Source organism: Chlamydotis macqueenii, chromosome 3 (assembly GCF_036417535.1).
Source record: "Chlamydotis macqueenii isolate bChlMac1 chromosome 3, bChlMac1.mat, whole genome shotgun sequence".
In the NCBI taxonomy this organism is placed as follows: Eukaryota; Metazoa; Chordata; class Aves; order Otidiformes; family Otididae; genus Chlamydotis; species Chlamydotis macqueenii.
In genome coordinates, this window is record NC_141558.1 from 51,145,456 (window position 1) to 51,167,943 (window position 22,488).

At 38.5% G+C, this 22,488-nt stretch overlaps 1 protein-coding gene across 1 annotated transcript in view; it reads right to left on the minus strand.

The window, feature by feature from the left end:
- The window catches only part of LAMA4 (laminin subunit alpha 4), a 104,603-nt gene that overhangs the window by 22,030 nt on the left and 60,085 nt on the right, over positions 1–22,488 (minus strand). Inside the window, exons 14-25 of the mRNA XM_086744055.1 lie at positions 21,105–21,246; positions 18,777–18,873; positions 17,943–18,059; positions 16,728–16,913; positions 12,300–12,439; positions 10,900–11,073; positions 9,742–9,884; positions 9,246–9,408; positions 7,028–7,161; positions 5,679–5,850; positions 3,378–3,509; positions 2,174–2,316 (exon numbers count right to left, since the gene is read on the minus strand). Coding sequence (XP_086600181.1) covers positions 2,174–2,316; positions 3,378–3,509; positions 5,679–5,850; positions 7,028–7,161; positions 9,246–9,408; positions 9,742–9,884; positions 10,900–11,073; positions 12,300–12,439; positions 16,728–16,913; positions 17,943–18,059; positions 18,777–18,873; positions 21,105–21,246 — 1,743 coding nt within the window. The remainder of the gene's footprint in view (positions 1–2,173; positions 2,317–3,377; positions 3,510–5,678; positions 5,851–7,027; positions 7,162–9,245; positions 9,409–9,741; positions 9,885–10,899; positions 11,074–12,299; positions 12,440–16,727; positions 16,914–17,942; positions 18,060–18,776; positions 18,874–21,104; positions 21,247–22,488) is intronic.

The following is a 22,488-nucleotide window of genomic DNA, read 5'->3' on the forward strand; positions in this document are numbered from 1 at the left end:
TCAGTCAGCCAGTTTAATCTCTACTCTGAATGACCGTGTGACTGGCTGAATGCCACAAATATGCCTTTCTGTTAAATGGCACTAACTTAACAACATTTTCTAGGAGCAACAGGAGCTCTAGAAGATAGGTTTTAACCTAAAGAAAGCCTTTTGAGTATGTTTCTTAACAGTTCCCAGCACCCAGTGTTCCTGCCTCCCTTTAGCTTTCTGATTTAGGCAGTGACTGAGTTGGGAGAAAAAACATATACTTCTATATTCATTTATTTGTAAAAAAAGGCAATTGACAGCAGAAAGTGCTGTTGAAGTGAATGAAAATACACTGCTTTGAAAGAATATTAAACTCCTCCTCTAGTTTTCCCCCTTGCTGCTGCCTTGCAATGTCAATCAAATGTAAACTGTCCTAGAAAAGGAACCATAAACATCAGCAGTAGATACTACTAGTAGTAGATAGATAGTAGTAGATCATCAGTAGATATAATGGTGATAACAACTTATGCTCCTGATGAAAATGGAAGGATGTCATCACATTTTAACTGTACTGTTTGCTGTCTGCCCTCGTTATGGGAACCAATGCTGGGTACAATATCCAAGGCAAAAGTGTAGCTCTGTTTAAATCATTTCAGTATGTGTTTTTCAATATTATAATTAGTCATATTTACACAATGCCTATGGATTTTTTTTTTTTCTGATATGACTTGTTCACTGAGATGTTGCTTTCTCCTGCTTTGACAGTACCTTCCAGGTGTTTTGCAGAATGACCACAATTAACTCGGAAAACTGCGGGCACAATTAATGCGATTTATCTTGTATCCTGGATTTGTGAAAAAGTTTCATCTACCATTGAGTCGCTCAGTTGCTAGATTTTGGGTCTTCCTGGGCTTTTTCAGTGTTCTCTAGGCTTGATTAACCAAGGTAATTTTCACTATCCTTTTGTCCTTTGTTTCTAGATCATTAATATATATAATGCTAGCCCTAAGAGAGATCCTTTGGGCATGTGCTGTTGACTTTTTATACTGTGAAAATGGAAAAGTTACTACTATGTTCTATTTTCTTTTTCCCAGCTGTTTTTTAATCCACTACAACCTTTTCCCCCTCCACCCCACTAGTTTTCTTAATAGCCCCTTATTGCAGACCTTCCTAAAGAACAATATGAAAAGCCAGATAAATTATATACTCCGTGTCTCCCTTGCCTACCTTTTTGTTTGCATGTTCAAATAAGTACATGGAATCAAATGGCATAATTTTCTTTTACACAAAGTTTGTCCCTATCTTAAAAGCTCAATCTGTAAGTGTTTTATATCTCAGACATTAGTTATTGATTCAACAGGATCTCCTGACAACAAAATAATGTTTCAGGAGATTTACCAGTAATTCCTAGAAGCTATAGTGCAACATTTGCTATCTTCCCTTTCTTTTTTTTTACACAGAGAGTATTTTAAAGAGAGATGGTACTTAAAAGAGCAGCTGGAGCCCTTCTGGAAATGCTGGCCTTACTCTTTGACCCCAGGAATGAATATTGCCTGTCAGAAGAACATAGCCTTCTTCAAGCAGCCAGCCTGCTCTCCCAAAGTGTGACCCTGGTCCGGCAGATTCCCACTGCAGGAGATTAGAGTTAAACGGTCTACTGAGATTAAAATTTGGCTTCTGTTGAATGGTACAATGGGAAAATGAGACTTTTTCTTTTCTTCCCACGCCCACACAGAGCCAGCTGACTTGGGTCTAGAGAGAAACTGAGATGGATCAGAACTTAAGTGCATGGAAGGGAAAATACAATCTTTAGATTTGAAAAAGCTGTTGGTAGAGAGTTTTGATCCTTCAGCTAGTGCACCGCTATTTTACAAAGATAACTTTTTGCAGAGCAAGGAGGAATAGTGATTCTGTGTATTCATGTATTCATTGAAAATGCCTTTTTGTTTTAAGGAGACAAGAGTTTCTGTTACCCTTACTAAAACTAGACCAGTTTCAGCAGAATTTACCTGTGCTGGATAAGCCTAATCCTTGGTACTTCAGAGCTCTGAGAGACACTTAGAAGAGTGTCTGAGAGGTTGTTTTACATAAGATGTTGAGGCTGGAGAAAATGTTCTATTGTAAGCCCTTCAATACATATCATGCAACGTAACTTAAGTATAGTGATTACTTGAAGATAAGGATTGAATCCCAGTTGTAAACCAACCTGGAGTGCAAGATCTCAGCAGGCGCTCCTCCAATGTAGATGTCTGTGAATGGCATTGCTGTTCTTTCATTGTCCACACTTTTTATATGTCGCCTGTCTACCACTAAGATCATCTTCTTAGAATTGTGATATATAATGGAAATCTGAAAAGAAAACCATGTGCTTAAAAGTGTCCAAAATGTCATCTTTTATAAGTTGTCATGATAATTTTACAAAATTGATTGCATCTTTATATCTTTCTGTTTGAAAAGTTCCTGCCATTCATCAAAAAAGTTGTTTGTAAATTGGGATAGACTGACAATTACTAGTATTATTCTGATGTCACAATTTCCCTGATGACTGAAAACCCAGGGTATTTGTTTTATGAATAAATCCATATGAAAGTACCTCATGTCAAATTCTGCACTGTGGCAAACAGATAAGCTCCATTGACTTCAGAGTGCTTTATTTATTTATCCAAGAAGTTAGGGCATACTTCTTAAAAAACTTATTTCATCGTCAAAGCATAAAAGGCTTAATTGTGCTCTGCTTAAACAGGTTGAACAGAACTGTAGATGTAGCTGTGGATCAGAAATCAGACTTCGAATTTACATCGAGTAAATGGCAGGAGAAGCAAGCCACGAAGGGGGACTTGCTACTGTCACAATTACACTGGCTTAAAGCAAATTCTCTTAAATCAAATACAGGTAGATATTTTAGATCTGCCAAAGTCCCTAAAATACTATGTATATATAAAAGACTGCTACCAAATTAATTCTGCCTTCAAATGAAGTGGGAAATGCAATGTTTTTTTTTGTTATACAATGCATGGTGGTCAAGTTAACATAATATTATGTTTTTAGTTGAGGAGAGCTGTATATTTGAAGGACATAGTTGTCCTGGATATAATTTAATTTTGAATTAATAAGGCTTTTTCTTCCACGTGAACTGTCCTTGGCTAGTAATATGCAGAATCTGTCCACAAACACTGATTTACCAGGAGACAGGGAGAGCTGTCCCTCTCCATTGCTCAGTAGTAGTGGGATTTGCATGTGCTCTTTCACATGCAAGGCAAGCATGTGCTCTATTCTTCTGTCTGCTCTACTGCATCATCATTTGACCCCTCATTCTTTTGCTCCTTTCGTTAGTGTTGGAGCAAATTATTGCTGTTTTGGAGCTGCTGGGATAGTTGGTCAAATGGCTGTGATTGTAACCATATCTCTACCTCATGAAATTTAGCATCATTAATCTGAGCCTTCTTCATGGAATCCTCTAGCAACACAGGGCCGGTGCTGAAGCCAAAGTCATAGCGGAGGTACAAGAAACCATTCTGCATCTCTAGACTGAAGAACATACTCTGTGTAAAACAAAACAGCAGTCAGAAAAGCACTATGATTGTGGCAGCAATTAAATATATTAATAAATAGTATTACAAGAGTGTCTGACATTGTGGAAAGCATGCTGGGAAAAGGTCTTTTTATTTGCAAAACTATAACACAGTTTCTGATTTATTTTCATATATATAATATATGTGTGTATATACATAATTGATAAACAGCACTTATTTGAAGACTTGGTGAACTGTTTCCCTGTAGGAACAGTATTTGGTAGCACAGTAATGTCAATATTCTTTACCAGCAAAGTATTCCTAATGCAAACACATCTATTTACTGTCAAAGTAATACCACATACCCCAAATGAAAGATGTTCTACTGCTAAAAGCAATGTTGTGCTAGAATGGCTGTATCTGCATTAGCAGCTTCTGTCACGATACCTGTAATAGCTTGAGATTATATCCCAATTATATATCATATTACATTACCGTATATGTATATGTATATTTATATTTAAATATTATATTATATTATGTTTTCACATCTCTGATCAGCACTGTTGTATTTGCTAAAGGCTGAGCAATAGCTAAACTGTATTTACTGTGTATTTGATTTCTGGATTTCCTGACTATTCCTGCTTCATGTTTTGGCTTCTGTTCTGTGACTTGCTGACATAGACTTGATAAACAGGAGCTCTACTTCAGAATATCTTTAGGGAGAGCTTGAAATGAAGATCTGTATCATAGAATTAGTCTTGTTCCAAATCTGAACATAAAGAAGCAGAAAGGATAGTTTACAGTAATTGTGCATCTGGGTTAATGCTTTTAATGCTAATGTTTGTCTTCTCTCCTAGTGTTCATGCTGTTGTTCCCATGCCTAATGGAAACATGGGAACAATAATTCTCAAGAAACTACTGCAGGCCAGGAACTGCTGTCTCTGACACAAATGAGTCCACTCTCAGAAGTCATTACTTGAAGTAGTACAAGTAGGTTTTAATCTAGCGCCTTTAAATGAAACTGCAGCTTGGATTTTTCTTGAACAGCTTAAATTTGAAAATGAAACAGGGATTACATTCAGAATATTTATAAGCTGTCTTTGCAGAACTGAATAAAGGGCCAGCTTGCACAGTCTTTCTAAAAGTGCCTGTGAGCAGGCATGGTCTTCACACCTATCACCCAACTTGATTGCAGTTTCCACCATAACACACAAAGTGCATACATCTCAGCTGTCCTCTAGGCACTTTTGCTTGGAAGAAAAATGACTGATCTGCAACAGAGGCTCTTCAACTTTTAACAGCAGTTGCTTAGTCCGAAACCCCCTAGGAGTGAGGGTTAGTGGTGGCATGCTATGCTGCAGAGCAAATTGCTCCCCACAGCTGTCTTCTGGTAATTACCCTGAAGGAGGGCAAACACTAGAGTGTAGCTTTTCTATTGAGAGTAGATGTTTTTCTCTTCTAAATGCTCAATGTGGTGGTACATGTAGGTGTCTAGACAAATGTACGTCTGTGGACTGCATCTATACAGTAAACTGTTTTCTGTGGCTCTACCAAGTTGTAATCCATACAGGACTTGGGAGCTTAATGTGGAGACATCCAAAGACAAAAAAAAAAATTGGAGTTTGTCTTCAGAGTATATTTGCATGCGGCGTCTACTTTCTTCAAACCCTTACACAGTTTGCATCACCCTCAAACTTCTGAAAAGCTGGAGGTATTTGGATGAAGCCTTTTTATTTGGGCTACTTTCTATTTTCAGTAACTTAAATAAATATTTAACTCTACTACACCCTGAGACAGTTATAAAGTGGCACCTACCACGAAGTGACTGCTTTATGGGATTTACTTCACAGAAATTTCCTATTGCTTTGATTTTGCATTCACATTTAAATAAAGGTGCAACTACTGGGCTTAACTGAAGTCTCTCTCAAAGTGTAATTTGCAGGGGTATGACTGGTCTGAAGTCCTGACTGTAGCTGGATGAGAGCAGAGTCCAACTCAGGGTCTTGGCTTCCTTGGCCTATGCAGAGCAAGTTCCAGTTCCCTCCTAATGTATACATGCATCACACAAACACAAATTATTTTCTCTTTCCAGAAGTTAAATCTAAGGACATAAGCATTCTGAATTTTCCATTATGTTGTAAGTATTAGGGAACTTGTGCTCATGGATAAAGGGTACCAGCAGGATTTAGTACTCACCCCATTAATCATCAGCAGGATCAATCCATTGTCTGTAGGTGTTCGAACTTCTATGTCAAACCGAGTCACCTGGCTGAATCTTCCCCTTCTCTCAATGTTTCTTGCCAAGGCATAGCCAGAGCCATCAAAGAAATAGCTCACAGCCCGGCTCTGAGTGAAAGCCAACTTATTTCTATGAAAAAACAAGCAAGGAAGCAATATTTGGCATATCCCTGAAGACCTTTACAATTAAAATACTTTATTGAAATAATTGTTCTGAACTGCTGCTTCTTCCTGGCAGCAGTGAGACTGATGACTTTTACTTTCAAATTCTTTCTGGGAATTTTTTCTGAAAAATAATGTGTAGCTTTGAAGGTATATATCTAACTCCTTCATCATTAGATCATGCTTTTATCCTGTGCTGCATGTAGAAGATAGGAAAATTCTTTGCTCATCCTTGCAAAGTGGCAGGCCCGTAACACCTCCTTATCATAAGGATACATATATATTTCTATTAAGAGATTGCCTGGTTTGTGCAGAAACCCATTTGAATTCTCTGGGGCCTTTAGTCGAGCATGGGCTCTGCTAGAGAGCCCAGGAGCAGCCCACATATCCTGTCCTGGAGAGCAGCAGCTTGCACTCCCTGTGGGAATGGCGTGGGGAGCAATCATTTGCTCTGTTCCAACACCTCCCACATTTCTTCCCAGTGAGAGCTGCAAGTTTCTCTCCTGTTCTTTGTATAAAGAGATTCTACTGTTGCTGCCTGGTGCATGAACAAAATGGCTGCTAATGTCTGTGCTAAACGAATGCTGCCGTTGATGTTCACTTCTGCTTTAGAGGCTGCATTTCCTAGATTGTGAATGGCTTAACTGAAGAATTTCTGTTGTGGGTTTAAGAGTGCATGGCAGAAAGACAACTTCCAGGCTGGCTTTGCTAGCTGGGAGTGAGCCTGTGCTCAAGTTTACGGGGCCCACTGAAGCTAACTGGCTGTGGCTGTATTGCATGCAGTGACAGGATTCGAGTTGGGAGCTTCCCTGTCCTAGGGGAGCAGTGGGCGTAAGGAGGGAGCCTGGACCATGCCTCAGCTAACACAGCAGTTTCCCTTTTGAAGGCATGAGCAAGATTGTGGGAGAGTCAATGGAGACAGCAGCAAATAATAGAATCTCGAGCTGGAATGGACCCGTAAGGATCATTGAGTCCAAGTCCCATCTAAGTTCAATTTGTTGATGGAACTAGGAGCTAAAAGTGGCCAAGTTCCTTCTGGAGAACTCAATATCACCTTCAAGTTTGTAATCTAAAGCAGGAATGAACCCCCAGGCCTGGTGCTTCGAACAAACCGGAGCAGCAGTGAGGGTGTGACTGTCCCCTACCTGGCACAAGGTGGCGATGTGGTGGTGTCGATGTTATAGACGTGCTTGAAGTTGTACAGGCTGATCACATCGTCGTTCAGGGTCGCCAGTTCCAGGCAGCCGATGAAGCCAGGCAGGTTTAAGCTAGCAGGGAGCTGTGCAGGGGGAAAGGAAAAGTAAAAGGAGAAAGGTCACACTCTTTATTTGGGTATCACGAAAGCATTCGTGCCTAGGGTTAGTTTTGTCTCTATGCTCTTCGTATTTTAAAATACATGGGATGTTGCTACCTTGGAATAGTCCTTGCAGTCCTTACCATGATGTGGTCATTGTGCTGTAAGTTAAAATGGAGCACATAAATGGTCTTACAGTGAGAACAAGAGGCCAGGTAAGGCAACTGTAAACAAAAACTTATTTTGTAGTTTTGAAGGGAGTACACTTGGAAAAGGGTTAAGATTTGACTAATCACAGATCTTGCTAAGTGTATTTGAATCTCTCAATAGATATTTCGTGTCTAACGTATAGAAATCCTTCACTGACAGAAAAATAACTTCGCACTGTGATGAAAGAGAGAGAAATGAGAGAGCTCTTTAAACCCAGGAGACTTGGATTCAAAGTCTGTACCAGTGGCTGATCCTCACTAGGTATTATTTTGAACAGTTAGCAGGATATAGAAACTTATTATTTTAACAAAGGTCACTGCAAATGGAATTTAAATAGCTACACTGGTGAGGGGAAAATACAAAAAGATAAAGCTGACAGACCTAGTGAATCATTCTTTTAATGTTAGAATACTCTGCCCCGTGGAACAGGTGTGATATTAATAACACCTCTTGTACTTCAGAGTCTGAGCACTGCCAGTAACTTTTCTTTGGCTTCTCATTATTTCCATTTTGCTTATGATGTAATAATAATGGTAATACAGTAACGCAGAATATGTGTAGCTGTGAGAGAAAATGAGATTCTTATCTGCGGCACAGATACATGTGGTAAATGATCATGTTTCCTTTTTTTCCTTTGTTTCTTCTACCATTCTGTTAAATGATAAGTATGAAACTTCTAATGGTTAAGTGGTACATTTCAGATTTACTCTGTATGTAACAGAGAAGAAAAGGCAAAAGCTTTTAGCAAATAAGACTATGTGAATAAGTGAAAATGTGAGGTGTCCATTCCCAAAGGAGAAGAGACCCATATACTTGTCAAATAATTCCATGAATCCCCTTCCCATTTTCCTTCACTTTTCTTTTTTAATTTTCCTCTGTCCTGCTCTGGAACAGACTTGGAGGGTTTATTTGCTGTATTACCTTGGGTTTTGTTTTGGTATGTGTGCAATTATTATTCAGTCCTCAGTCCTATTCCCAGGCAATTTGCAACCAGGGATCAGTAATCTAAAATTCAAACCATGGCATGTATCTGGTAGTCACAGCAATGCAAAAACTTAGGAATATGTAAGTGTATTGAGTTAATCTTAGTTTTTATATTGTTAGGAGGGCTGCTTGTGGAATAGTAGTTGGATGTTTTTAGCACCTACTACAGTTAGCTTAAAGAATTTAGCATTCTCTAAAGCTTTTCTAAGCATGTTTTCATTCATCTATGCAATTTTCATAGCCAAGATAATTCATAACAATTTCTAAATCCAAAAAGAGGACCTGGTATGTTGACAGAAGCAGGTTAGTGAGGTACTAATTCGTGCTGACTACTAGGAGCTAGATTGAAACAACTGTCTCATGTAGGTCTTCAGCCTGTTTTGCACAGGCAAGTCTTCCTGCTGTTGTAAACCAATGATAATTCAAATTAGAAGAAATCACCATATTGCTAGTTTTCCACACTGTCCTAATATTAATGAGACATTACTTTTCGTTTTTGTGACAGTTATAAAAGAGAAACTGTAAGCACCAATAACTCATTAGCATTGAAAAAAAAGGGTAACCTATGAACTTTGTTAAGCTGGGCTAATAGGCCTTAATTTACGCATGCTACTTAACAGGTAGCAAACTTTTTTCTTCTTATTACATTTCATAAAACTTGAATGACAGCTAACAGGAATCTGATCATCTTAGTGTATGACATGATATGCTCAAGAAAACAGCAGTTTTTGCCATGGCTAGAAGATGGAATCCTAAAATGATAAAGTATTAAATAAGGACATTTTATTTATTAACCATTTCTGTGTTTAAAGGGAAGACTAGCAGGATAAGTTTGCATTATTTGATTTTGAATATAGAGAACTCATCTGACCAACCTTGAATTCTGGAGGCACTCCACCAACGTAGAAAACAGCATTTTCTGGTTCCAAATTCAGGAGAGAGCCAGGACCAAGAACCTCTCCCTTTTTAATGAATTTCTCTTCAGCTGTGCTGCTAAGACTGGGCACAGTTAAAAACATTTTGCCATGTCTTCCAATCCTGTAGGAAGGAATTGTTAAAGAAGAGAGCTTCGTGTTGGGTAGACTTAAAAAAAGAACAAGAAAGCCTCCAATTCCAGGAATGATTTTTATTTCCTCACTAGAAGACCGGTACTCTGGGGGAAAAGGACAGAAACTACAGATACTTTCTCTTCCCCTCTGTGTCCCCTTGGGTCCTGGCTTTCTAAAAGCAAAGAGAATTTCCGTTTATTTCAGCAGGAGTAGAATCAGGCACTGAAGACTACTGATGAGCAATTCTGGCCCAGCCTTTTTTTGTCTGATTTTTTTTTCTGTTAACTGTTTGATTTTGGGGAAATGTACATTATCACTTTACCTCTCAATTTTGATGATGCTGAAGTAAGAAGGCCAGGTACTGACTGGTTTTGCATCCAGAGGTATCTCCACGTCTTGACCCCCCAGATTATAGATGTACACAAGGTTGTCATTTTTAATTGCAAGACCGATGTAATTTTTTGCCTAAAACACCAATGGAGAAGGATGTCAGAGTATGTCACACTGAGAGAGATTTAATGCAGAACATTACAAAGGATGGGATTTGATGGAGTAAATGACACCTTAAAATATAACTAATAAACAAAAACTTCATTCTCGAATTACTTTCTTTCACCAGATAGATCTGTATAGAAAAAGTCTCTGATATTTTACTTCATATCCATTTTGACTGAGGTAGATACAAGGTTCATCATCTTTATTTAGTGTGCAGTGTCATATGCAGGAAATAGGAAAAAACATTTGTCTAAAGCCTAGGTATTATGCTACAATTAAATATTCTGCCAAGAGAGATTTCACTTAATTTATACTCAGTAGACATTCTTTTTTAGAAAAGCTTAAAAAGAAAAGCCTGCCTCTTTACCCTTTCCAAGTAACAGCTTGCAGGATTATACTTGGCTTGTGCGGTGTGATTTTTTTCTTTTTTTAGGAACCACAATTTAAAGAACAATTGTTTCACAGCTCTTACAGGTGGTGAGAGTTTATGTCCTTTCTAGGTGTTTCAAAGTAGTGATGTACAGAGTGTACAACACCAGCACAAGCCACAGGCAAAGAAACATGCTTATCTTATGGGCCTGTGACCTCAGAGATTTGGAACTGACACTGTCAGCAACATAAACCTGATTGAAATATGGCCCAAAAAAGCCAGCAGGTAACATGAGCTGCTTCAGAACACCTCAGTACCAGCAGTGGAGATAGCAAGTGTGGCTTGCAGCAGTGGTAGTCACATCAGCATGCTGCATAGGCAGTCTAATTTGCTTTTTAGAGAGAATCCTTCATTGTTTGGGATGAGGAGTTTCAAAGACAGGTTTTAGGAACCCTTGCTCTTTGCTTGTCACAGAATCAATGACAGTCATATAGTAGACACATCTTATTTTGAAACATGGAGAAATAATGAGAGGAAGAAACAAAGGCAAATAAACTTCAAACCTATTTAAATTTTCTTTTTAAGAAATAAAAATTAATTGGGTTATTCTCTTACATTTTTGTTTCCGAGGTACAAAATAAATCTGTCTGGAGATGCTGCCAGTTGTGGGTTGTCTTTCTGAAGCTTTATGTACAAGCTCATGGAAGTGAAAGATTTCAGTTCCTCCACGTTGATCTTTGGATTGACTTCAACAGCTGATTGGCCTCCAAACATCATAGAAACTTGGACCTGCAGTTGTAAGTGTGCTAAGTGAGACACATTATTGCTGCCTGGGGACATTACTTAAGGTAAATGCGCAAGAATACTTAGCCAGCAGCCTTGCTTACTGCAAGAGCAGAGTTAGCACCTACATATTGGCCGTGCAAAATTGTATGTTTATAACAATCACTTCTGGAAGACATTGTAAAGAAGATTAAGGGAATTAATTTTAAAATTAATTAAAGCTCCTAATTAACTGTGCTTAAGCATATTCATAAAGTAAATTACATAGATGTGTGCTTAGTTGAATCAGTGTACATCATTATGTATGGCACATAATGAAATTCTTACATAGCTGTAAAAATTCTACCCATAATTTATTTCTTTGTTTTGGGAGTAGTATGACCACTTTTCTGTTCATGAGTAATCCTGTTAGGTTACTGAAGTTACAGTGATATATATGAGATGCTAATAAAATTTTAAAACATGTTCATTTCAGTTCAAAATGCCTTCAACATAACTGAAATAATGTGTTCAAGTTTAAGCACAATATGCCTGAATGACAAAATACATTTAAAGAACAGTCAAGCACTGCACACATAGTAACTGAATTTTGGTTTTCTTTTTTGAAGTAATATATGTGGATAGCATATTCCAGCACTGTGAACATACAATAATGCACTGAATTTTTTATTTCTCTGAATGAATTCAAATATACTGTTTTAATTTTTGACCTCAGTGTTCTTGTTACAGAAAAATCCCTCATAATTTATGTATGATAATGAAGGTGTTTTTCTCTATTAAATATGTATGAGCCAAAGATTCTTTTACCCTGCGGAAAACTAATTCAAAAGGAAAAAAAAGATATACTGAAATCTCAGAAAAGTTTGCATCAAATTGCCATGATTACTACTACTTGTAACTAATGTTGCAAGCTGAGTAATGACTTACTAGTTTTAGCTTTAAATGGTTTTGTTATTGTGGTTGTCTTTAACAGTGTGCCAATTACTTAATTAAAGTTGCTACTGCAGTAGCAGTAGTCTACCACGAATACCGTAGTAATGTTAATTGCTTGCAAATAGCAACTATAAAGATTTTAATGACTTCCATGCTACTTTGTTTATCCAGTTGTTGGAAAGAGATAATGTCAAAGTTTGGGCTTCTAACCAAGGTTTGGGCCCAAGAAAATGGAACTCCTAGTAAGATGCATTTGTTTATTAGCACTAGTAACCAAAAGTCCCATCCAAAAGTTTTACCTTGCTTGCTACACTCCTGGTTTGAGCAATTAACTCTCTGATCCGCTGAATGCTAGAAGAAATATTGTTTGCTGGTGCCTTCTGTTCTACTCTGCGCAGTTTGTCCAGGAGTTGAGGGAAGACTTCTGTAAGTTTCTTCACTGCAGTTAGAAAAGAAATGACAGCTTTTTTTTTTTTTTTCTTTTTTTTTCTTCCTCTTTGTAACACTGGTTTTGCACCAGGAAAGTTCCTCCTTACCCGCTTAGCTTAATTCATCTACCTCCTTCTGCTTTAAGAACAAGTTGTAACTGTGGTGTGTGAGAGGCAGTGATTTCAGAAAGGGTAGTGATTTATCAGAATCTAGTATTGCGAAAGTTTTTGGAAAGAAGTATTCACAAAGGAGACTACTTTTTCATGGGAGTCCTAGGTACTACTGTCGTGTTGTACATCTAATACTTTCTGCAAGGAGCTTTGCAAATGTTAATAATTTTAACCTTTTAATCTTCCTTCAAGGCAGGCAAATGTTAAACCTAATTTTACAGACATGGCAACTGGAGCAGAAGGATTATTTGTTCAGCATCTCACTGCATATCTGTGGCTGGCCTGCGAACTGCATCTAGGAGCTACGGTTCATGAGCTCTTCAAATTCACTTTAGGGGAGACGAGTAGGATGTTCCCTTCAGCTCTCAGCTCTGTATCTCTCCCAAAGGTTACCACCCAGACTGCACAGGTGATGTGTATGCGTGTGGTTCACAGCCCACTCTGCGAACTGAAACGTCACTGCTTTCAGACTGTGGTGACAGGCCTGTACTATACAATGGTAGAAAGCCTTAGCTGATGATGCATGTGCACCTAAACCGTGCTTACGAACTGCCCCAGGCCTTGTGAGTGGTAACCTCTTCAGCTTTCCTGCCTACATCTGCCAGGGGTCATGAATCAGGGTTCTGGACCTGCAGTCTTTCACTGCTGTGTCTTCTGGTACATGTGCAAGTAGGATTGTTATCAAAGGGAAATGCAAGTGCTTTGTTGTGTTCAAAGGGAGAGAAGTCCTTTCTCAGAAAGATAAGCAGACAGAAAAGTTACCAAGAAAGAAAAATAACTACCCTCTAATTATAATCCAGCTTCATCACATCAGATTCCAATGACATGCTGCCCTTTGAAGGATATTTACACATCACATCATTTTTCGTCTTTAATTAGATGTAGGTAGAACTAGTTGAGTATAATGGAATACGATTTTAGCCACAAGCTACATGCATATAAGAAAGATCCAGTATTCACAGTTAATTTTTAATGACATGGATTCACTATAAAGGTTAAGACCAGATTTGTGGGGTTAGAAGTTATATTTTAGGTGTTGTCAACTTGCATCCACCTGTTCTTGTGTTCTTCCCCATATATTTTTACTCTTATCTGAGAAGATAGCAGGTGGACAGGTACAGGAGCTAATCCTGAAGTGTACTGAGACTGCATAGAAGGGAAAGAAGGAAGAAAGAGTAGCCTCCAGTCACCTTTCTGTGCTTCCAGTTCTGTGTTGACTAAAGGCTGAAGCAGCTCTCAGTCTCACTTAGAGCAACCCAGAGCATGAGAAGATCCCATGGAGTCCTACAAGTCCTGCTTCTCTGTAGATAGAGTGAAAAGCTATATTTGCCATAGTCCTGCTTCTGTCTGCTTGGCTTTTTTAATTTGTGGTTTACTTTCCAAGTCCAGTGTAGGAGTGGGTCACAGAGACCTTTAGACTCTCCAGTCATTCCCATTAAGTCCTGAAAGACCTTATGTGCTGGGGTTCAGTAATCAGATATTCTATATAAAGCTTACTGTACATTAAAATGCCATTATTTTAGCAAATCTTCAAAGAACTACAATGAATTCTGGCTAAAACATTAATTCCAAAATGCATTAAAATTTCTACTTAAAAAAATAACTAGTATAATAATCAACTTAGACTTTTAAAATGAATATTCTATGCCATTGGAAGAAAGCCCACATTATTCTTAAGGTAAAAAAAAAGATGCAAGCTCAGAAGGTGATTTAGCGAATTTTAACAACCTTTTTTTTTTTTACTAATCAGGAATTGAATTGGAATTGTGTCTGATCTGATATCTTGAAAAATTGGCTTTTCATCCATTTGAAATTTGAGGTATTAAACTTGAAACACAACTGTAACATGAAACCATGAAACTAACATCTATTACTACTAGTACTACTATAAAATCTCACCATAAATCTCTTCCTCTTGTCCTTTAAAATGGCATTCTTCAACACAGAAAAATATTGATTTTTTTTTTATTTTAGTCTTTGAGGTTAGGGTTGAAAATGGAAAACTAGTCATACCCAGTGAAAATACAAACAAAAATACAAAGGAAACTGCCAAGGAGGAAATACTTTTACTATAAACTTCCAGAAACTTTCTCCTTTTGTGTTTTCCTTCTCAAACTGTCCTTCATCCTCCCTGCTGAAGCCCACCAGTCCCCTGCACAATGGCAACACAGGGAGTATTCTCAGACAAACTGCATAGCAAAGACATGCTCTTGCCCTTCCAAAAATCAAGTACAAGCTTTATTCAAAGGTAATCCAGACATGCCAGCTTACAGGCTTTAGCTGCCATGGTAGTGTTACTGGCATGATGATCACGTGTTTTGGTGTTTCAGGCACCTGTCTGAACATTTTTTGGGACTTTCTTTTGAACTTTGATGGACATTCCTCCTACCTCTCCTGGCAACATATACAGCTGATCTGAGAGCACTCCACCATGCCCTGGCATGTCTACATCTGTCTTCCCAGGCTGTGAATCACAGTCACATCTGACTGGAGCACTGCCCATGTTAGCCTCCTTTGTAGTACTGATCTGTCTTCTCTGCTATTTCCACCTGATCTTTCTGGCAAAAAAATCATCATGCCTTTAAACAAAAAAATAAATACCTTCAGACCAAAAATGCCATGGAAAAGCTGCCTCCAGAAATGTGGTAGGGTACACATTGTTGTAGTTGGCATATTAGCATGTCTCAAACAGTTAGTTTGTGGTGAACAGACCCTCCAGGCACTCTGATATGATCACAGTACTTTCAAGGTGACTCTACCTGCAAACCCACTGTCACAGATAAGACATTTTTTGCCAGATCGATCACATAGGAGCTGAGCTGTTCTTTACAACTCATGGTTTTTATCAGTTCTTGAGATCTTGAGATCCAAGATCCTCACGTAACCAAAAATATTAGTCTTATTCATTGCTGAATTATGGAAATAACATGACCCTTGGGTTTTCCCAGTCTAGAGGGAAGAGTGTGACTTTGGGGCACTAGAAACAATGTTGAGTTTGTGTGATGGATGCACTTGACTCCTTAACCAAACCAGCAGTAGTTTGGAACAGGGTCTAAAGGAGGTAAAGACCTGAGCTGTAGCTGGGCCAAGAACTCCTCTAGTTCCAATCTGTTCTCTGAAAACCCACAAAGGAGCAGAGTGATGCAGTGAGCATTGATGCATATGAGCTTGGAACACCAATCACATGATTAACATATGAATAGCAGGTGGCTTTTCCAAGACTCATTTGTCAAGGAACAAAGAAAGTTGTGGGTACAAGGAGTCTCTTGCATACCTTTTCTATCACATGTAATTTGACTATAAGTCAACCATTTTATTCCCTAAATAAGTGAGCCTAAGTGAGCCTTCTTTGAGCTCTCCTGGCTAAGTAGCCTGGCTGCATGGTGGTGATCTCCTCTTGAGCTGGTATACCTCTTAAGTTTGCTCCTTGAGGCAGAGAGACCTTCATTTCAGCCTCACTCTTCCTACCTCTTTCTCCACTCTTTTCTATCATCTTCATTTAGATTTTGTAGCATGCCTCAGTTTTTCTTTTGTCTTTTTATTTACCTTAAATTTTTCATAACAAATCTTCCGATTTTTACTCTACTCTTCCTCCTTCCCTTAATAATAAAAGTGGGATTAATGCAATGTTTACAGGCTTTTCCAGGGATCACCCCGCTTAAATATTATATTTCCTCCCTAATCTTCTTTGCCTCCTTTGTTTAGACTACAAGCTCATCAAGTCAGGACCATTTCTCCTTCATGTTTGTACTACTGAGGACAAAAGATCTCTGTTTTCAAATGCCTCCCAATGTTAAAAAAAATAACTAAATTGCCAATCATAATAGCAAGAAGTATTTAAACAAGCTGTCTGCTGTTCATTGTGACCTTGGTACCCTGATAAAAATGTCTTAGAAACCAAGAAGACTTCAGCCCTTAAGTGTTTAAAGTAATTTTTGGAAAAGCCCAAGTATCCAAAAGTTTATAAAGTACAGTCAAATCTCTAGACAACTGCTAGTTTCTGAAAGGTTTTCATGGAGATAAAATGCTAGGACATTATATGCAGTGTAAACAATTCATACAACATGACGTTGCAATGATTCCCTGACTTTTTAATGCTGAGGAATGGCAAAATTCAGGTCACCATACCTGCATCACCAGCTGAATGCACAGCACTGTCATATGCCGCTGAATTGTGCTGGAAGTCTTGCAGGTTTTGGGACCACAACCTCACATTCTCATCCATGGGGGTTGTAGCTTGTGTTACTGTCATGGTAGCACTTACAGCCTCTTCAGTCTTCAGTTTAGCTTGCTCCAAACGCTCTCTGGCCTCTACTACAAAATAAATAGAGGATGAGAAGAAGTGAACTCTTTCAAAGATTCAAGCAAGCTATAGCCAGTACTTAGAAAGTGGTGAGGCTAAGGGGATTTTACCTTCTGCAGAACAGTAGACCTTGCTTGGTTGGTTTTCTCTTTATTTCCACAGGGAATATTAAAAAAACCCTGTGGTTGGTCTACAGTTATATTAATTCTTAAAATTTAACAAATTCTCCTTTCCATTCCAGATTGTTAGAAATTTTCAATGATGTCCTTGGGTTTTGGTGGGTGTTATATAGCAGAGGAAGTTGGAACAGAGATGAAAAAATGCATTGTTTTTAATAAAGTTTTTAAAAGAAAAGGCACATATTTGTTGAATATTTTTCATGAAAGTTATTTTGGAAGGAGAGACAAACCCAAGACATTGAAGTGGTTTTGTTTTTTCATACCTCCCATTTTGGGATTTTAATTTTTTTTTGAGTTACCAACTACTCTATTTGTAAAACCTGTGGCATTTTGTGTATGTCTTAGGAGTAAACCCCAGGCACTTTTTGTTAAATTTAATGAAGAAATTGTGATCATGTCAACTTTGAACACCTCCAGGTAGACTTACTGGATGCTCTATGATGTCTTTTTTTTCTGAAAAACTGAGGTGAAGTTTTGTCAATCAAGACTACCAGTAATTACCTCCCAAATACCCTACTTGCCAGGTGTGATGTATATGTGAATTAGATTTTGACTATCAATACAATAAACGCACAGAGATTCTCCAAGCCCTGAAAAGATCAAGAGTAACATGGGAGAGGACAATTGTAATAAGGAGGATCAAGAAGAATGTTGATAATTTCAGATAGCAAAACATAAGTTCATTATGAATGTGTTAGAGCTGGATGTTTGCTGTCTAGGTCTTGTAGTTTCAGTCAAATTCCTTTAGGCCTCCCTGGGACTGAAATCTTAATACCAACTTCACAGGCCATATGCAAAGATAAAATATGCTCTTAAATGTATGAAGATAAAGCATCACAAAGATGAAATTCCTCTTACAACCTGGCTCTGCTGCTTGCATTTTTGTGATGGCTCTCATCAGCTGGGTTCGCAGAGCCTTCATTCTGCCAAAAGTGCCATTAACATGCTGGCTATTGTCTGCAATGGTTAAATCGTAACCTGTGGGGAGAAAATAGGAGGTATAGTTGAATGGCATTGCAGTGGCATTTAAAAAGGTAAATTTTATCCCTTGGAGGTATGTTAGTAAGCATTTAATACACCATACACAGTATACTATAACCTCTTTTAGTACAGGGCATACAAGCACTCTTGACTTCATGTAATCTAAAGGAAAAAAGCAACCTTACAGCTCCCATGCAGACCTATGTCTCAGTCAGTACTATCTTTGCTTTACCAGAACTGCTGAGAACAGCTGCAACAAGTATATAGGAGAAGTTTCAAAGAACTCAAAGTGTCCTGAAAAACTGAAGAGGTCATTTCTGTAATTTTAGAGCTTGCTTTCATTTTCAGTGAAAAAAGGCCAAAATCCTTTAACATTATCATCCTTCACTGGTGAAATCCAGCTTTCCGAATACTTAAGCTGTTGTGAATTGATTTCAGTTGGACTACTAGATTGAGTATATTTACATATGTAAACACTGGTTGTATCTGAAATGTTCCTTTTGTAAATGAAATAGACTTTCAGCATCTGGCAAGATGACAACACATGAACAATTCAAATTGTGCCTGTGGCCATTTCAAGTACTTTGTATGGTAACTTAGATCAATACACTGTTCTGTTACAGCAGTAGTTCTGCTTAGTGATGTGCTTTTGAAATTTATTTTAACGTGCATGCTTATAAACTGACTGGGAAAGTAGAAAGGATGTATATTTACTGTCATCTGCTGTCCGTTGTAGCTCCATGGCTCGGTTGAGAAGTTCTTCGCTTTTACCTTTATGGTAAATGATCTGAGTATCAATTCCAACTGCAGCCTACAGGTATGTTCCAAAAAAGAAAGTCAGAATAATGCTTACCAAATATTCCTCTTCATTGTGTTTAGTTGTGGGCCACATATTATTTCATATAAATGTAACCACAAAGTTGCTGCAGTTTGCTTTCCTAACATTTAAGATTGGCAGCTGGATTAGGAAAAAAAGTCTGAAAAGTAAAATTTTCTGTAGATTGCAATTAAAGTTTAGAGAAATGTATGCTTTTCCTGACAACACTGCTTTTCCAGGTGTAGAAAGGACAGAAGTCCTCCAGTATGGTCAATGCTCATGCTACATGTTAGTTAGGCACTGTGACAGTTCATTTCTACTGTCATCTCAGATGGGTGATGAACACTTGCACTGCGTGGGGGAGCTGCCTTGCAATCCTCAGTAACATGCTGGAGGCAGAGAGCTGGGCTTAAAATCCCATAGCTCCCTGGGGTTCAGGCCCCTTTAATCTAAGCAAATCCTCTTGCTAACCCATTAATAAATTGCTCTTAAGTAGCATGTATATAGGTTAAAAACTATATACATACAAAAATATATAAAAAATGTTTTAGAACAGGAAGGCCAGAGACAAAATTAGCATCATCATCCCTGCACTGAGTGTGTCAGTGGGCTATTTGCCCCATTTCAACTTGACTTTCTGTGAGAAACAGTGATTTTTTCTGTTAGATGTCTTGACCACCTTTCCTGCCACATAGTGCTGTGTGGAGTGGGAGGACTCAAGTGCTAAATCATAGAATCATTATGGTTGGAAAAGACCTTTAAGATCATCAAGTCCAACTGTCAACCCAACACCACCATGCCTACTGAACCACGTCCCGAAGTGCCACCTCTACATGTTTTTGGAACACCTCCAGGGATGGTGACTCCACCAGTTCCCTGGACAGCCTGTTACAATGCTTGACCACTCTTCTGGTAAAGAAAGTTTTCCTAAAATCCAATCTAAACCTCCCCTGATGCAACTTGAGGCCATTTCCTCTCATCCTTTCACTAGTTACTTGGGAGAAGAGACCAACACCCACCTCACTACAACCTCTTTTTAGGTAGTTGTAGAGAGCAATGAGGTCTCCCCTCAGCCTCCTCATCTCCAGATTAAACAATCTCAGTTCCCTCAGCCGCTCCTCATAAGACTTGTTCTCCATACCCTTCACCAGCTTCGTTGCCCTTCTCTGGACATGCTCCAGCAACTCAATGTCTTTCTTGTATTGAGGGGCCCAAAACTGCACACAGTATTTGAGGTGTGGCCTCACCAGTGCTGAGTACAGGGCCACAATCACTTCCCTACTCCTGCTAGCCATACTATTCCTGATACAAGCCAGGATGCTGTTGGTCTTCTTGGTCACCTGGGCACACTGCTGGCTCATATTCAGCCAGCTGTCAGCCATCACCCCCAGGTCCCTGGTACAGAGGTCAGGCTGACAGGCCTGTAGTTTCCCAGGTCCTCCTTCCAGCCCTTCTTGTAGATGGGCATCACATTGGCAAGCCTCCAGTCATCTGGGACCTACCCTGTTCACCAGACTGCTGACAGATGATGGAGAGTGGCTTGGCAAGCTTCTCCACCTGCTCCCTCAGTACTCTTGGGTGGATCCCATCTAGTACCGTAGACTTGTGAGTGTGCAGATGATATAGCAGGTTGTTAACTGCTTCCTCCCATATTATGGGAGTTTATTCTGCTCTTCATCCCTGTCTTCCAGCACAGGGGGCTGAATATCCTGGGGATAGCTGGTCTGGCTATTAAAGACTGAGGCAAAGAAGGCATTAAGTACCTCAGCCTTTTTCTCATCCCTGGTGGCAGTGTTCCCCCTTGCATCCGATAAAGGATGGAGATTCTCCTTGGCTCTCTTTTTGTTGTTAATGTATTTGTAAAAACATTTTTTGTTATCTCAAGACATATGCCAGGTCAAAATGTCAGCTCAGATTCCTACAGGGCCAGGGACTTGTCTGGACTTTCACAGGAATGCCTCAATTTGAGTGACAACACAGAGCACCGTCACCCTGTACTTTGGGACAGAAGAATCTGTTGTGTCTTTTCAAATACCTGGGAACTTTAGGCTGACAGAATAATTAGCCAGCTAGGATTTAATTTAGGAAATAGTAGATGAAGCAAAATGTCCAGTGAGACGTTCAGTGCTGACAGTTAAGCTCTATCTTGTTTCTTCTTAATGCTTAGGTATCGAAAGTCCCTGAAGAATTGCAAAGTAAAAGTTGATACTATGAAAATTACTTACATCATTGACCCGGTTTGTTGTGTTCAGTGCCACCAATGCAGCTTTATTAGCTTCTTCAATATAACCGGCAATGTTTTCATACACATTTGAAGCATTTATTGCCCTTTGTACCAATCCATTTGTATCAACACCATACAAATTCCTGTTAAAAAGAGAGTAAAAGAAGGAAGAAATGAAACCAAATGAAAGTTGTTTCAAATTGATCAGTTTTCTTAATATTCTTTGAATTCTGACTACAAAATCATGCATGTAAATATACTTGGCCTAAGTAGTATTCTCTTTATTGTGTATGAACTTTTATGTAAAGGAGTTTAACTCTGGGAATTCTACTGTTAACATCTATGTGTGCAACAAGAAGTGACTACCAGCTTTTATGTATTTTTAATCTACATTAGATATTCCACAGAATATCACAGAATAACAGAGCTATCAGTTATCCTTCTTTAGGGAAAACTCCTGGCTGTGAATGGAAAGATCTGTGTGCGCCAGTGATCAGGATAGCTGTTTCTAAGTCACTGGGCTGTTTATATTTTCCCAAAGGAGGTGGGAAAATGGGGAGGATCGGATGAAAAACTGCCTAAGGTCATGAAACTTTGCAAAAAAATTTGATTTAAAAAGTACAAGATAGCTTTACTGGCATCATAGAGCTTGATTTACATATTAGACAATAACTTATCTTCAGGAGAGATTCAAAACAGCAGTTGGTTTAGGGCTCAACATTCAGCTGTTAGCAACTTTGAATAAATATTAGTTTTTAGTATTTTTGTGATAAACAGATATTAAAGTATATGTTAGATATAGACTCTAAATATATATATAAACTTGTCTGTATTCACTTCAAAGTGTTTGCACACCGAGGGATTATTAAGTTTCCAGATTCAGTGCTGTTGCAGGAATTTCCTGATATATTCCCCTAAAACAAAAGAAGAAATTCTACCAAATAAAAGCCTAACAGGCTTATAAAGCAAACCCATAAAACCAAAATGATTTGAAGACTGGCTAAATGTTTTAAAGGATTAAAGTTTCACTGCAGGACAATCTTTCCGTCTGGATATTTTGTAATTACTTCTGTTTGCTTTCTATTAAATTCTTAATGTGTTAGACTTGGTAGTAATTTTAAAGTTATTTTGGTAAGGGATGAAGGCTAGCCATATGGGATATTTTCTTTCAAGTGATTCTGCTGCCCCCAGTTAGCTGATCTCAGACTGAACATATTGTTTGTTTTTTAGGCTGTCTGTAGTTTGTGTGGCATTATAGAACAGAGTTTCAGACATCAGCTTTGTACAATTGTATAAAAGAAAACCATCTGTTATTTTTTTCTCTGTTTTAATCACTTATCTAGGACATACTAATATTAAGAAACAACTGGTGTTTCAATAATATA